This window comes from Hetaerina americana, unplaced genomic scaffold (genome assembly GCF_022747635.1).
Source record: "Hetaerina americana unplaced genomic scaffold, ioHetAmer1.1.p SCAF_2, whole genome shotgun sequence".
Classification (NCBI taxonomy): domain Eukaryota; kingdom Metazoa; phylum Arthropoda; class Insecta; order Odonata; family Calopterygidae; genus Hetaerina; species Hetaerina americana.
Window position 1 is genome coordinate 92,340,525 of NW_027286763.1, and position 17,558 is coordinate 92,358,082.

The 17,558-nt window shown below is 36.2% G+C and overlaps 1 protein-coding gene across 3 annotated transcripts in view; it reads left to right on the top strand.

The window, feature by feature from the left end:
* The window catches only part of LOC139688292 (ectonucleoside triphosphate diphosphohydrolase 5-like), a 17,576-nt gene extending 5,200 nt beyond the window's left edge, over nt 1-12,376 (top strand). For all 3 annotated transcript variants that reach the window (XM_071585778.1, XM_071585777.1, XM_071585776.1), the window contains exons 8-12: nt 520-663; nt 2,986-3,191; nt 6,586-6,642; nt 11,784-11,890; nt 11,973-12,376. In XM_071585778.1, the coding sequence (XP_071441879.1) occupies nt 520-663; nt 2,986-3,191; nt 6,586-6,642; nt 11,784-11,890; nt 11,973-12,050 (592 nt within the window). In that variant the 3' untranslated portion in view covers nt 12,051-12,376. The remainder of the gene's footprint in view (nt 1-519; nt 664-2,985; nt 3,192-6,585; nt 6,643-11,783; nt 11,891-11,972) is intronic.
* Nucleotides 12,377-17,558: the final 5,182 nt, after the last annotated feature.

The following is a 17,558-nucleotide window of genomic DNA, read 5'->3' on the forward strand; positions in this document are numbered from 1 at the left end:
ATGCTAACCTCCTGGACCAACTACAGCAAAAGATGCCCGAAAAAAGGGCATGTGTGGCAGGGAAGAAAGCTCTCTTTCATCAAGACAATGCACGCCCACACACAAATGTTGTTGCCATGGCACAAATGCGTAACCTAAGATGTGAATTGTTGCATGATTTGGCTTCATCAGATTTCCATCTCTTCCCCAAGCTCAAAATTTTACATGGTGGATGGAGATTCTCTTCAAACAAAGAACTAACAGCCAAAGTAGACAGGTATTTTGCAGACCTGAAGGAATCTATTTTTCGAGATGGGATCAAGTCATTGGAGCATCGTTGGACCAAGTGCATTAGTGTACAGGGCGACTATATTGAAAAATAAAAAAGTTTCCCTGAGGTAAGTCATTTATTTATATTCCATTCCGAGAACTTTTCTAATTACCCCATATCTTTAGTTAACATCAGTTTGTAGCCAGTGGTGGCTCACTCTCATTAATTCAACTGGTAGCAACCTGATTTATAACTTTTTATGCTTTCAGTTTATTAGGTCTGGGCCTAATGGCAGCACGTAAAGGAGTCCTTTCTCAAGGTAATACTACTGGATCTAAGGCTTTAAGGAGCCCCTGCATAAATCCTATAATCTCAACAGAATGGTCCTACGGTGGTGAAACCTACATAGTAATGTAAGTTTTTCTCATGGTCGTATTATTTTATTCTTATCCATTGTACTGCGAGAGCCAAAAAATTACAATTCCCACAGATAAAACTACTTAAACCCTATTTCAATTCCATTTAATTTGAAATATTGCATAATTTGAAGCTCTGAGCAGTGACTGGCCAAAAAATAAAACTTTGAGTGTTTCTTGGCATAGATAAGTCAAAAACGATGAAAAGTGATGAAATTCAAAGATATTGTCTGGTCTGGTGACCCAAAAATGTATTGTTTATTTCATACTTTTCTCTGAGATATTCCATTTCAAGTGACTCTATTAATCACATGCATATTGCCTAATTACCTGTATACATTATGAAGGCATTGTGTTTCTGCTAATTTTCGTTTCCTTCCATAAAACTATGTCCCCGATGCACTGCTTATTTTTATTCTACTTCTTCTAATAGTGCACTTGAAATACTAATGAATATAATACAAATAGATGCAACATGTCTATCTTGAATTGCTAGACTTTTTTGTTTATGCTTTTGGTGTTTAGTGCCTTTAATGCAATTTTAAACTTAATGCATGACTTCTCGAGGAGAGAAGAAAAGAGTTCATAGACTTTTACTTAGCATATTACTTATCATTCAGGTGTTGGCATTTAACCCCCCCCCCCTAACATTTTTGCTCTGTCAGAGGATTAGGTAGACGAAAGAAAAGTCAAGGTCATTATGCAGTTGAAGCTTGGTGCTCAGAGAGATGGTAGTTGGTTAATTAGCCTTTAATGAACTTCTGATTAGTTTAACTTTGAATGTTAACCAATGTTTGCCTACTTTATTACTGATATCATATTTTGGCTTTATTTTTTTTCTGTGAGAAATATGTTATTTTCTGAAGTCTTTGCCGTCATGATAGTTTTCTACAAGTAAATTTTTTTTAAAAACCCACTAAGGAGAAAAATGCAATTTATTGCGAGGAATAAATAATTTCCTCTCAGAATAAAAGTGCATAGTATTAAACATGAATATTTCATAATTATTAATATTGATTTTCATTTATTTCACATTCTTTCCAAAAAATTAATGAATGACGATGTTTCTGCTAAAGTATCTTTAGCCATAGTGCATAATTAATGCATCTTCTCTTTATAAAATCTGATTTACTCATCACCATAATGTTACTCTTCTGTTGGCTGCATAATTTTCTCTATATGTCCCGTACTAAAAAGTCTATAATCCTGTGCTTAGTATTTGCTGATGACTGGTACCTAGATTCTAACTTATAATTCGGTATATTATATTTTTGCCTTAACATTGCTATGCTTCGGCTGTAGCATAATAGCATTTTACTCTTATTTTGGAAAATTGGCGTTAGCATCTCAATCATAGTATCTATTAATATGTGCGATGGGTAATAAGGAATATGGAAATCATAACTTTGAATGTAGAAAGCATATGGAAATTGTTTAACCCAAGTTGCAAAGATGTGTAAAAATATAACAACATAAGTGGAAAGCAGGCAAGAAAAGGAAATAAACTTTCATTAATTAAAAGAAATGAGCAAACAATACCTATGCAAGTTAGGTAAAACATGCCCTGCACAATTAGAAATTTGTATCTGTTAGTCATTCCTTCCAATGTCCCTCTGGTTGAATACTCCTGCCTCGTGACTGTTTAGTATTCCTTCTCATGTCCCTCCCAAATGAACATACCCAAATTTTTAATTGGATTGTTCAGGTTCATTAAACTGAATAATTGTTAATAAATGCTTACAAAAAATATCCAGAACTCCCACAACTCACATTAAGTAGGTGTTAGAAGAATATGTCTAAAAGGCTAATGAAAAAAGTAATACTCAAAACCAATGAAAATATCAAATCCATTTTATTTATAGTGGAATTGAGTGGAGTATTAGTGATTTAATTTGATGCAACAATTACAGTGTGTAAAAATCTTTCACCTTGACCGGCATTCGAACCTAGATCCTTTAAGCTCTTGAGGCCTTGATAGCTAAACTGCCTAGCACTCAGCTGGACATCAAGGGATCAAGGTTCAAATCCCTGTCAAGGTGAATGATTTTTACACTCTGAAATTGTTGCATTGAAATATTAGCAGATGACTCCGTTTAAAGTTACTGTTGAGGCATTTCCCACAGTTTCTTGGAATTTAATTTGATATCACTTAGTGAAAACAATTTGAGTTTGGCAGATGTATGACCTATGGATTGAGGAGCAATGAAGAATTTTGTTGCTAAGTGTCATTCTGCTATGGTTTGTTTTTTTGTTGGAAAATGTACTGTTAATTTCTTTTTCCCCTAATACATTATCCTGGTAAATTTACTATATTTTTAGGGGTCCAGAGAAAGCATCTTATGAGCACATAAAAGGAGGAAAAGGGGAAGTGTCTGAAGAGAGACCTATTGTTAAATTTGGTGATTGTCTCAAAGCCATCAAAGAGTATGTGCATGGTAAAGTTGAAAAGCCAGTCGGATTAGAAGGACATGAGATTAATGCATTCTCTTATTATTTTGACAGAGCTGTTGAAGTTGGTTTAATTGGTAAGTTGATGATGTTTAGAAAATCTTATGGTTATAGTGAATGTTTAGAAATAAATGAACTCATAATGAAATTCATGCAGAATTTTAGGGAAAACAATGATTAATTTATTATAAAGGTTCTTACAAACAGTGGTTTGTGTCATGCTTGTTGTGACGTATCTAGTTTTGGGACTGTTTTATTCCTCTCCAGTAGGGTGAAAGCTATAAACTCCTTACTTTTAATGCTGTTGTTATTTTATATGCATTTCAATTAATTTGAAGGTTATTTGGACTCTTTACCATATTTTTAATGTAAGAGGGTCATCCGGAAAGTAGTACCCGTTCGTGAAATAAAGACACAAAAGTAAATATTAACAAACATATAAAATTTTATTTGAAAGAGGATACTTTAAACTACTTCTCAACATAATCTCCAAGCAAATTAAGGCATTTGTCATAACGTGTGACAAGTTTCTGTATTCCTGCTGCATAGTCCTTCGCCGCCAGCTCATTGAGATACGCGAGGGACCCATCTTGCACAAATTTTTGCATAATGCAGATGGTGTTTAACAATTTCATGAACAATTGTTCGAGAAACATTGGGAAAATGCTCACAGATGTCATCAATTGTGACGCGCCGATCGTTCCTCACGAATTCGTCAACTGAGCTCACCAGTTGGTCTGTAATGACAGACGGTCTCCCCGAACGCTCATCGTCGTGTGTGTTCCCCCCCCCCCATGTTGAAGTTGCGACACCACCGCCGAACAGACGACTCGTCCATTACATTGTCTCCATACACCTCCTTTAATTGGCGATGAATATCACATGGGCGAACGTTTCTTGCATTGAGGAATTTAATCACTGCCCTCACTTCACAACTGGCGGCGTTCTCAATTTTATTAAACATTGTAAACAATCACAGAAACAACACAGGCAATGCTAGCGTCACGCAACTTGGCTCAGAGAAGGCAGACAAGCCACTGAAGCTATCTGACCTCGTCCAGCGGCTACTCGCGTCGTCAGCACTTCATGCGGCACGAACGGGTACTACTTTCCGGATGACCCTCGTATATTAAACACTATTTCCCCTACCATTAACTTCCTGAAATTAATTCAAGGGCCTGCTTACCCATATTTTCTAAAATCCCTGATTTAGGTATTGACTCCTTGTCAGCCCTAATGTTTTTGTTAGTGGTATGTTCAGGATTTTTTAGAAAAGTTGAGACCAAGAAAAAAGGGGAACGTTTTGTTGAGGACATTCCTGTGTAATCCTTATAATCTAAAGTTACCAAATTAATTTTAGAATGTTGATTCTATAAATATGTACGCAGATGTAGGGTTTACATGCTATAAAACCTTGTTATTTCAATCCTGCTAAATTCAATATACAGGCACATTGGAAAGAGAAGTCCTCTGCCAAAAGCATATCCCTTTATATGCTTTAGTACAGATCAATTGAAATACATTCAAGGTGTGGCCAGGCAAAATTTAATTTGCAATTCCTGCCATTTTATACCACGTGTAAAGTTCACTGCTGGCACCCACGTAAGCTTGACATGTACTCAACAGTAATAACCTCAACATGTTCGCAATGATTAGAACAAGTGCGGAGTTTAACAGAAGGGCCACAATTTTTGAAAGTGTACGTGCTGGTGTGTCTGTCACAGAAATTATTCAGTTCTTCGGGTAACCGAGATCATTGGTCTAATATATGATGTCGTCGCAGGGTATAATGAGTCTGAAAAGCCCAACAATGGTTTCATGACACCGGCAAGAAAAACTCACTGAAAGGAGTGCATTTTCAAGATGCCCGACATCATTCAACTGACTCGGGAGCTTATTTTGAGGATTTAGGGTTATTGATCCAAAAATTGTCGTCGGTTGTTGGTGTGAGTGAAAAGGCTCTGTGTCGAATCATCAAGGAAGACCTCTGCCAGAAGTCTTACATCATTTAAATAAGATGGATGCTTTCCAAAGCAACAAGTTTAAAAGCAAGTTGAATCTAGCTACTTGCTTTATTGTTCCTTGAATATTAAAAATACTCCTTAAATACTGCGGGAAGAATCGGATTTTTTTTGAGAAAACATTTTTATATGGGTGCTAAAATTAATCATAGGAACAACCGCTGGGTCACCTATGACCCTGAAGATGACCCCATTGTTTCCAGAAGGAAATTTCTAGTGAATGTTCACATGCTAGGAGTTGTGTTTCGTGAGGGTGATGTGATACCCTTACATTTCTTTAACCAAGGGGAAAATATCAAGAAAGAAGTTCATTCACGTGTTCTGACAAATGTTAAGAAACCGTAGATGGAAATTGTTTCATCCAAAAGGCCATAAATTTTCCAGCAGGACAGTGCACCAGCCCATACGAGTCATTTGGTGCAAAATTGGTTGTTGAACACCTTCGACATGTTTTGTTCTGAAGAATTCTGGCCTCCCAACAGCCCAGATGTAAATCTGTTGGACTACTGTGTGTGGAGCATGGTTGAAAGGGTTTCTAATGAGACCAGACATCCAAATTTTGCATCATTGAGAGCCATTATTGAAACGACTTTTGATGATGTGGACCATGGCACTTGAAAACAGGCCTGTGAATGATTCAGACTGAAAATTGAGGCTATCATTCAAGAAAGTGGGGGATACATTGAATAAATTTGTTTTGTGGTATTGCACACCAAATATAGTACCAAATAATTTTCAAAAATTTTCATTTTTTCCATTTACAAATATGTTTGGAAAAATTGTTTAATTTGTTTGAATCTTTACGCCGCACCCTGTATGTATTAAATGTAATTTAAAGCCATGATCTCATCTCATGGCTAGGCGAACAGAATTTATTTCAAAATCTTTCCTTCTTTATCAACAAAACTATTGCACCGAAAGCATCTTTTTGTTCACTCGGTAAACAAGCATGAGGAATAGATGGCATATTGCAGTGGAAAATTCTTCTGTAAAATGTATGGGAAAATTTTTTGTTGATTCAAAATCCTAGGATTTTTAAGACTTTGTTTTTATGGACAAGTCTTTGAGGTATTACAAGAACAGAGGTTCTGTCAGTATATCAAGTTTTATATCTGAGTATTAATGAATTTTTATAAAGAGAAGCTTACCTAATATGAGCATGAATTAATACTTACTTTTGTCAACGTTGTTTTTATTTGAAAGAATTATCATTTACTTTTTACCCAAGAGGTGATAAAACATTTGTAAACTTTGCAATTTCTGTTACATAGTTTTAACCCTTATTATTCAGTGCATTAAGGCGCAGCATCCTCAGAATCTCTTGATAAAGTGACTAATTAGACTTAATGTAGAATTTCTTCACTAATTTATAAATATAATTTTAATCTAACCAATTAATGTTCATAAAATAAAATCACCAATAGTTAATGATTACCATTGTTTCTTCCAGATCCTTTTAGAGGGGGTGTAATCACAGTGGAGAAGTTCACCAAGGCTGCCAAATCTGGTGAGATATTACAATTTATTATAATGCTCCTACTGCTATAGCAAATTGCAATAAAGTTTACCAGGAAATATTCCATTTAGTTTCAATCCTGATAAAAATCTAATTCATTAGATATCATGAAATCTTGCTAATTTAAATGATATATGGAATTTTGCTCTTTATGTAGCAGTATGTTGCATATCATTGGCATGGCAACCATTTATATTTCCCGAATACACCTGAAAATATGCACTTAAAATAATTACTTAAAAAATGAATGAAGGTTGATAATATGATGTGCTAAGTGTTCATATTGTGAACTTATTCAAGCCATCATCATCATAGGTTATCAATCCAACTTTAGAAGCTCTCCTGTTTCCTTCTGTTCTCTCTCTACATTCCTTGTTCCTCTCCTAGTTCACTTTGCTGAATATTCCTTCACCTGCTTCTTGTAATTCATCCTTGGTTTCCCTCTCTAACCCCCCTCTTAGATTCTTTCAGTTATGATCTTTGATAAACTGTTGTGCTCAGGACATACCCAGTTATTTTGCCTCTTCTTCCATATGTCTTCTATAAGTTTTACCCTTCTCTTGCTCACCAGAGAACATCTTCATTTATTACTGAATAATTCAATTTATTTTCACCATTCTGCATACATCACATTTCCATTGTTTCTAATTTTATTTTTTCAGCATCTCCTTTTGTCCATGTTTCACAGCTGTAGAAAAGTACACTTATGCATGTTTTGAACTGCTTCCTTATGTTTACAATAATATGATTTGCCATGAATAATTGTTTCTTCTGATAGAAAGAGTTTTTTGCTATCCCTGTTCTGCTACTAGCATTATTTTGCTATCATTGGTCCAATTCTTCCGTTATTGGTTATCTTGCCAAGCATCAAAACTCGTCCACTTGTTCCAACGAGTCTCATCCAAGTCTTATGAAAAAATGCAACAAAATTTTGCCTTGACTGAGATTGTAATGCACATTTAGCAGATGACTCTGTTAAAAGTTACTGGCATGGCATCTCTCGCAGTTTATGGGAAATTATGAAAAAAATATTTTCTTTACTTCGGATGCAGACCATTGCATTAGTTTTATTCTTATTTCTTTCCATCCTCTCTGCCCAGGGTATTATCCTGTCATGCCACTTTTCTTCCATGTAAGTATGGCATTGTCATCCACAATTCTTAGCATGCTTCTCCTTTCTCTGTGTAGTCAAATGTCAAATTTTATCTTTTCCTTAGTCTCGTTCATTGCCTTCTCAGGACACACATTTAAGGTCTTAGGTTCAATGAGCAAAGCAGGTCTACTTCTTTTTCCTAGCTTCTTCTTTGTTTTTTCAACATATAATCACTATCGACTGCTCTCTGTGTGAAGCATGTAACTATAATCATATTATATAGTTAATTCTAATTTATTTTAGTTCACATTGGTTCAATTCACATTGTCAAATGCTTTCTCTTTCTCCAAAATTGTGACAAAGTTCAGTTGATCTTTCTGTATCTTTTCCAAGACGATCTAAGAACAAGAATTTTTTCTCTTGTTCCTCCAAGTCTTCTAAATCTGAATTGATTCTCCCTTTAGTACCTCTTTCTTCTCTAATCTCCAATAGATTGTGCGGGAGCTAACGTACTGGCTTCCCACCCTGAGGGCGCAGGTTCAAATCCCAGTGGTGTTGAATATTTTTCAGAGGTATCTTGATCCCTACTTGAGGTGCTTTGTGGAGGGCACTTTGAGTGAGTACGCCGTCCGTCGGATGGGAAGTTAAACTGCGGACCCCTTGGCGCCTTTTGTAAAGAGTAGGCTAATGCCGACGCCGGGTTTCTCTCCACCCTTCATCCTTTCCTGTCCATCCCCTATGGTGCAAATGACCTTAGCTGTCTGTCGCCTCCCCTAAAAACTGCTACTACTTCATCGATTTTCCACATGTATGTCATCAGACTGTTGGTAAATTTTCACTATTTTCTCTCAGTTCTCCTTTGGTCTTGGGCAATAGTTCAATCCTCTAAAGGTACACTGGTGTTTCCAAAGGCAAAATAATTTCAACTCTGTGCCAGTCCATTCTCTCAGCCTTGGTACACATATTGTTACCTCCCCTGAGTATAGCAAAGTGACCTACGATGCTATGCATGTAATACCTGGACTAGCTGTGGACAAGTCATTCCCATAGGTATTCAGGTTACATGTTAAAGCCTATCATGGCTTGTCTGCCAGTTAAATGACTGGACATGAAGCATGCAAGCTATTTATTCAAGTTGATTTTTGGGCCATTGGAAATGATTTGCTCTGCTTTTTACCATGGTTATTAGTATTTCAATCCCGACTGTTGTTGAGTGCAGTCCTTCTTTCTTCCATATCTAATGCTATTTCTCATATGCCATGATGACATTTCAATTTTAATGCCTCCTTGTTTAGTCTTTTCCTTTGTCCTTTTTTTTTCTTGAAGGACCTTCCTCATATTTTCCCGTCTGTTATTCCAATGGCATTTACTGAACTGAGCCTATTTGCTTGTTTTTCTTTTCCCCTGTGTTCCATGTTGTAATTAACTCTTCATTCCTCTGTTCACCACCGTGTTTCCTGTATTATCAGTTTATTTGATCTTAAGTTGTCCACATCAAGCATCATATGTCAGAGGCTTCTGTTTCCCTTCTGATATATTTTTTCTGAGGTTTATGGCTCCAATCTATACAAAAAGTGCCCAACCCACTAAAATTTTGCACATATTGACTATTCATGTGCTAATGTTTTCTTTTATCATAGAAGTTTGCACTTCATCATATCACCGTTTCCATCATGAGTTCTTAACGCATGCCAAGTTCTTTGCATCCCACATCATGCTGCTTTTGAGGAAAATGAAAGAGTTCACTTGAACTTATTTCTCTCCTCTTAACTCATTATCTACCTTCATTTTCTCTCTTGTGCATACTACAGCTTAGGTTTTACTACTGTTAATATTCAGGCCATAATCTTGAGTCCATGGCCTTGCTAGACTTCTCAATACTCTGCATGATCACAATGCCATTTGAGTAGTAGAGCATGTTAATTTCTTCACCATTCTCCTAAATTGTTTTATAACTATTCCATGACTAATATTGTAGCCATTTAATTGCCATTGTGTACTGTCATAGCCAGTTTTTTGTAGTTTTTACCTAACTCTGGCAGAAGTACCTATTTATCCCACCCTCACAATTAAAACAAAGTCCTTCATCCTTGAATCATAATGTTGTAATTATCAAGGTATTGTTTTTAATAATGACACTTAAATCCCTTCATTCAGTAATTTACCTGGAAAATTTTCCTTAGACCAAAGCCTTCTGCAAGTACGCTAGAACCATTTGGAAATTTGACTCCAGTCATTTTGCTAACTTTTCAATTATTACTTTTGAAACGGATTTGAGATATGGTTGAGGCTGATACTTCGTGGAAATCCATTTTTAATACATGAAGGAAGAATCAAAAAGACTTAGTGTTTCCACGGGAAAGAATTTATTAGTCAACTAGTTTTGCTAAACCATAGCAATATGGACTGATTACAAGAAATTCACATCCATATATATGTATCATCAATAGGTGGGGTCGTGCAGAGGGTAGATAGATAGATAGTCATCTTTATTTTTGGGCGAGATTGAGCCTATGGAGTCTCTTCTACCACGTAACCCCTCTTCACATTTACAATATTAAAATCACAGATAAATTACACAAATTATACATAAATAGCAATAAAATTAATACGTATAATATCTTAGTGCTAGCATACAGCAATTCAAAACATTAGTTCCCTAGTTAATCAATAACGATAACAGAATATATACAACATACACACATACATACAAATATTATGTGTACACATACCAATATATGCCAACAATACTTTTAAAACAATATTCCTGGTTATATTTACAAATGCCAATACAATGTATGATTCTCCTGCGGAAGGAAAAGGAAGGATCTAGTTGTCTGTTTTAAGCTGGATTTTCAGTGTGGTTTGTTAGAAAATTAGTGATTTATGAAGTGGGTGCTTGAATGATGGGAGAAATGGTGCATTGGTTATAACGGATGATAGCTCATTCCACTGACGACATGCTGTGACTGCAAATGACTAGTTGTATGTAGTTGATCTGTGATGAGGGATTAACAGTTTATGATTACTTCTGATATTAATTTTGTGTGTTTTATCATGGCTATTGAAGTCATTGGGAAAATATTGAGAGATTTTATGATTTCATATTTCATAGAATAAGGACAGCATGTGGAATTTCCTGCGTGTTCCAGAAGTAACCAGTTTAGTTCGTTGAAATATTCTATAATGTGATCTGCAATTTTCAAATTGTAAATGAAGCACACGCAAGGAAGGATAGAGGGAAGGACTGGGATGGGTGTTGATGTGAGAGGAGAGAGGGAGACTGGAATGGAGGGAAGGGGTTGGTGCACTGTGGTTAGTCTCTGGGTTTGGGTAGGAAGAGAGGTCATTAGTCATTCTTTGGTAGTAATTATGGAATGTCTTGGAGGGAAGAGTGGAAAGGGAAAAGTTGGTGGTTGGTGATGGTTTCCTTTCTCTGTACATAGGTCAGTATGACCAATTGTTCGTGGATGTCCTTCTGTGTGCCACTCAGAGCTTTGGCGTTTTGTTTCTGGGTCATATTCAAAAACCCAGGTTTCATCACTAGTGATTACGTTGTCCAAATAATCAGCTTCATTTTCTGTACGTTGCAAAAGTTCACCTGAAATTTCTGCTCGATTTGTATTTCGTGACATTTCGTGGCACTCTTGAGGTTTACAACAACTGACGTCCTGTGGCTTCCACAGCTTGGAGAGCACTGAAACCAGTTTCACGGCAAAGCTTAGCTCCTCCCTCCCCCCTCCTGCACCTACTCCAAGTGGTACAATCCAACTCCGACCAATAGGAGCAGTATGGTATATTCAATTGCATTACTTTTGAAGCCCACAGTGTACATCCTATACGTAGGATTATTTAAATTTCAAGGAATGATAACCCAATGGTCAATATTTCAATTTACTTGTAACTGTGTTTCCTTTTGATCAGAATGTAGAAGTGAGAAAAAAGGCCCCTGAAGATATGGAAGTTTTTAATTTTATGTTGCATTACATGCCGAATCATTTGATTTTTTTTAAATAATTACTTTCAATGATCTTTTCAGCTTGTGCTTATCCTAATGCTGACCAACCTTTCATGTGCTTAGATTTAGCATTCATATCAGTTTTACTTCAAGATGGTTTCTTCTTAACACCTCAGACCAAACTGCATGTAAGTAGATGATATTTAACTCGCCAAATCACATGAATATATTTTGAATTCTTTATTACCTCATGAAAATTTTATGTTTCAGCTTTTCAAGAAAATAGACAATCATGAAATTAGCTGGGCTTTAGGTGCAGCATTCCACTTGCTACAGAATGGGTTTTAGAATTTTCAGAATTGAGTGAATTTAGCAAAGCCTTAACAAGTGCCTTTTAGGAGAGCTCACATTCCTTAGTGTTTCATTCCTTTCACCTCTGTAACAGTAGTGCAATGTTTCTTAGTATTACGTATTGGAGTTGGTAGTTGTTAAAATGTTTGTCCGCAATTTTTGGAGTTATTTTTGTATAAATTTGTACCGCCAAATGCCAGCATAGCAGGATTTTTTTGACAAACCTTGACGTTTCTGTTAATACTTGATTAAAAATTTGGACTCTACACCAAAGTGTGTTTGTATGTATGTATAAATGTTTGTTATAAATAAATCTATTTTTAAACCTATTTAGGCCAAGTCTTTTAGCCAATCACTATTGGCACTACCTTTCCATTGGCATTTCCTTCTTCCTTGTATACTTTTCCCCCAAATTTAGCAAAATGTCCCTGGTATGAATAGGAAATGATCAAGATTTTATGGGCATCCATTGGTTCATTTAGTCATTCACGCCAAGATGTAAAAAAAGATCAAAAAAAATATTTTAGTAGTCGCGACTTTACCATAAAAGAAATATTAATTTCCAGCATTGGTTATCATCACAGGAATAAGCAATAAAAACGATTTAAGTTCATATTTATCGTTAAGATGCAAGTGTTGCTTGAGCATTACTGCAAGACCTCTCTACTGTTAAGATTTTTAAGAGATACATGGGAAGGCCAAGAAGTACCCAGCCTGACCTAGAGATGGTGGTAGTTATTTGAAAAAGATCTCTGTATCAGAAAGTATGCAATCTGTAAAGCATATGTTTCAAGTTTGAAGATGCTACATTATTAAGTATTTCTTTGGCAGACATCAATACTGAACATTTTCAGTGAATTTGTGAAAATGGAGAAAATTGGTCATCGTTATGTGATACAATACTTTCATTTGAAAGGCCCAACCAATATAAATGCTGAACTGGATTTAAATCTGGGTGAGTCTGCTCCTTCGTTTACAACTGTAAAACATTGAGTGGCAGAGTTTAAACGAGGCCGTACGAGCTGTCAAGACTAGCATTGCGTTGGTCGACCAAATGAGGTGACAACTCCAGAAATGGTGAAGAAAATCCACAAAGTGATGCTGGGTGATCATTGTCGACTGAAATTGTACGAGCTAGCAGTCATAGTTGGTATTTCAAAAAGTGCAGTAAATCGCATATTAACTGAAAATTTGGACATGAGAAAGCTGTATGCAAGATGGGAGCAGCATTGCTCACACTCGAGCAAAACCAGTGTCTTGAAGCTGTTTCAATTGAGTGTTTAGCTTGGTTTTTAGTTCATGACCATGGAGGAAACATGGGTCCATTACTTCACACCCGAGACAATTAAAATGAAGGATTCAAAAGGGAGAACTGCCTCCAAAAAAGGCAAAGACCGTTTCATCTGCAGGCAAGGTCATGGTGTCGGTTTTTTGGGATGTGCGTGGGACAATTTTCGTTGTCTATCTTGAAAAAGGAAAAACTATTAACGGAGAGTAATATGCAAACTTATTGCAACGTTAGAGCAACAAAATCAAGCTGAAACATTTGGCTAAGAAGAAAGTGTAGTTTCATCACGACATGCTCACAAACCTGTTATTACAATGGCCAAGATTCATGAATTCAAGCTTGAATGCTACCTCATGCACCCTATTTGCCAGATTTAGACGCATTGGATTATTTTCTGTTTGCAAACTTGAAAAAATGGCTCGGTGGTCAAAGATTTTCCTGTGAAGAAGTGATGTCGGTAGTTAATAGCTATTTTGAGGAGCAAGAGTGCTCTTATTACAAAAAGGGTATCGAACTTATTGAACATCGCTGAGAAAAGTGTATTGAGCTGCAAGGAGATTATGTTGAAAGATAAGTCCACTTATTTCCAAAATTTTTGTTTTCTCTTTGTTAGGTTGGGTACTTCTGGGATTACCTTCTTATGCATGCCAAATAAAATTAGTGTAAGCAATTTTCTACGTAACTTCTCTATAAACCCATCAACTTTCAGGGTTCACTTGAAAACATATGGCAGCATTAACTTGAGTAGTCTTAGCTGGCAGAAAAATTAATTTTTCACAAAAATTTTTACATTTAATTTACGTGGCACATAAACCTTAAGGTGCAGTAAATCTGAACATTCTAGTTTTTACAGTGCTCCAGCAGTATTTCGAGAATCAAGGATTTGAGTGTCCCCTTAGCTGTTCCTGTGATAGTAATGAATAGGCAAATTATTTTTTTTATAGTCAATCTCCTGGTGCAATTTTTTTCACTATTTAAAAAAATATTTGTGTAGATGAAACATTATTTCCAAAGTGAGCATATAGATCAACATCAAAATAACAATTTAATCAACTTCTTGTTGCTACCAAATTTGACCCGTTTAGTGTGCCCTGAAAAAAGTTCCTCAATGCAAGGATGTGTTTGTAACTGTTACAAGTGGCCAGATCTTACTGAAAGTTTTTATACTCCTCAAATACAAATCTGCTGCAGCATGCTAGAGGTGGTGACGCCAGCTGATTTAGGGGTCAACCCATCCCTTGGCTGGTTATTGTCGAGATGAAATGGCATATGCCCTCGCCACTCATTGGACGTAACCCAATAATTAAAGGTTTTCTGGTTTTGTTTGAGAACTACTTGGGTTTTGGTTTTATTGACACTTGATTGTAAATCACTAGTGTAATATTTAGTAACCCACTTACTTAAGATGCTATTCTCAACTATACTTCATCTTCAACCTAACTCGTTAGTGACTCATAAGAATACTTTGAATTTCCACATAAATTATTTATACAGATGATCTAGGTTTCAACTCATATCACCATCAGGTACTTACACAGGGATTGCATTTAATATACTAAACATATGCCAAGGTCTATCCCAAAAGTAGCAAGACATTTTTACGAAGATAGATGGGTGGCAGTTTTCCTGGCTGGGTTCGAGGGAGGGGAAACTCAGGAAAGGCTGAAGGCCATTGGCTCCCAGCCTTTGGGAAGTGAAGATTGTTCATTTTTAAAACCTCTATAACGTTACTTTGATACGCTCTATTATGAACCTGTTATTGGAATAGCACTATGCCATCAAATTAGCATGAAACTGGGAAAGAGACTCATGACATACTCAAGACAGCTTATGGTGATAATGCCATGAGTAGGTGAGTGGTACAAGTTTTTTCAGGAGGTTAGAGAAAATGTTGATCCCGATCATTCAGGTTGGCCTTAAACCTTAAAAAGTGACAAAAATCTAGCAAGATTGAAGGCTTCGTTGGACAGAGTTAGTAGATTAAATGTTTGCATGGTTTCTGAAGGACTTAGCATCCCTAGAAGTAATGTGCATTGACTTGTGACTGAAAATATGGGCATAAGAAAGGTGCGTTTGAAGTTGGTGCTGCAAGTGCTCTCGGATGAACAACAGGAAACTCACACACAGATCTGCCAAGCTCTTCTCGCCCATGTCATAGAGGATCCAAATTTTTTAGACAATGCCCCACCAGGATTCTTCCTCTACCCCCACCTCAAACCCATGCTTAAGGAAGGAAGTCACTTCAGCTTGGTTAAATCATTACAAGCCATGATGAGGGAGCTTCGCTGCATTCCAGGCACCTCCTTCCAGAAAGCATACGAGGCATGGAAAACCCACTGGAAGCAGTGTGTGGATGCACAAGGGTGCTACTTTGAAGACTTTTGAGTGAACGTATCAATTCTAACAATAATGTTATAAATGGACTCGGTCCTACTACTTTTGGGACAGACCATATATATCCTGATGATTATTGGTGGGTGGAAAGGATGACAGGAATGTAGTAGGGAGGAAGTGAGGGAGAAGAAACCATGGTACTTGATATGCAGGCAGCTCATTGCACAGAGTGACTGTTGGGGGATGATTGGAAGCATGAGACAAGGGATGAACTTAAGGTGAACAACATGTCATCATGTATTTCATCATAAGAGTCAAGGTCCTTTCTTTTCCACATGTACAACTAGGATAATGAAATCACTGTCATGCTTGGTGTTCAGAAGGTCTAAATAAATAAATAATATTGAAATACTATGTGAATTTTTTTGAGTCCTAGATCACTTCCATGAAGTAAATCTGGGAACAACATCATCAATGGTTTTTACTGTTAAGTGGTAATGTACCAATAATGAAGCCATTCTTCATCACAAATCTTATTACACATTTCATCATTCAGCCAAGAAAAATATGAAAATTCCAGTATTACAGGTATAACAAGGACAGAGACATTAAGGATAAATTTGCGAACAAATACTAGCCGAGGATCAGAGAAATAAAATAGTGGTGTCAATAGGTCTTGCTTAATAGACATTTTAATGAAAAATGCTTGACTTTATATTGAGATAGATGAAGTATTTACACATAGAAATCAAGACACAGTATTAATCATTAGCATCTTCAAACCTCCATTACAGGGAGTAATATCTGTTCATTATACAGGCATCTGCAGGATACAATTGTTCAGGATGAAAATAAGTTTTATATATTGTATAAGGTTCATTTATTAAATTGAGGTTGTACATTTTTTTGCATAATTAGTGAAAAAATATAATTTTGTGTTAGCTTAATGCATCTGCAGTACCAGTTCACTAATTTGACTCTAGTTTTGCATCCGCGGCAGTTGTTTACACATTTTCAGGTCACCTATAGCCACAATTGAACTAAAATGTAACAAGTAATGCACTGGATAAATTTGCTTACACCTGAGCAATTGTCAGCAAAGGCCTAGATAATGCTAGTGGAATGAAGTGTGTTCTTTTCATATAGAATTGAAAGATGGATTAAAATGTTTTAAGAGAAGGCAATCAATGTCAAAGGAAAGTGGTTCCAAAGGTTAATAAATAACAGACTACAATCAGAAATACTAAATATTTTAATGAATGCTAGCCACAAATTGAACAGAGATTACACAAGACGTGTACCAGGTGATTTCTGCTAAACCAACAGTGAAACCATGATTCAATGTGAAGTGTGTTCTTCATATTCTCCAAACCTGCCACCATTTGACTTAATCCTATTCCACAATGTAAATAAATTAGGAATTTTTCATAATCAGAAGCAGCGACAGGCAAACCAAACATTTCAACTTGTGCAATGACTACTGCTGTTGCAACACTGGAGTTGAAATCAATGAGCCTTGTACCAGCCACACACAGAGGCTGATAATATCACAAAATAAATTATTTACAGTGAATACTACATATTTAAAATTGCTAACTCTTAATTGAACAACCTTAGTACTCACAGATTGACACAACCGCTATCATTGTCAAAAATACCTAAAGAATAAGCTATTGCAACTGCACAGGAGCTTTCAGTCCATTCATAGCAAAATTCTAATGCCAAAAATGGTTTTATCCTAAGATCCCCTTCCAATGCACCTAATCTTCAATGGCTAGGTAAAAATGAAAACATTTACCTAAATTTTCACTGTTGTGTTAAGATAAGGTGGATTCATATGTATGTATTCACACAGAAAAGATGTCATGGCCCTGTCAACAGTT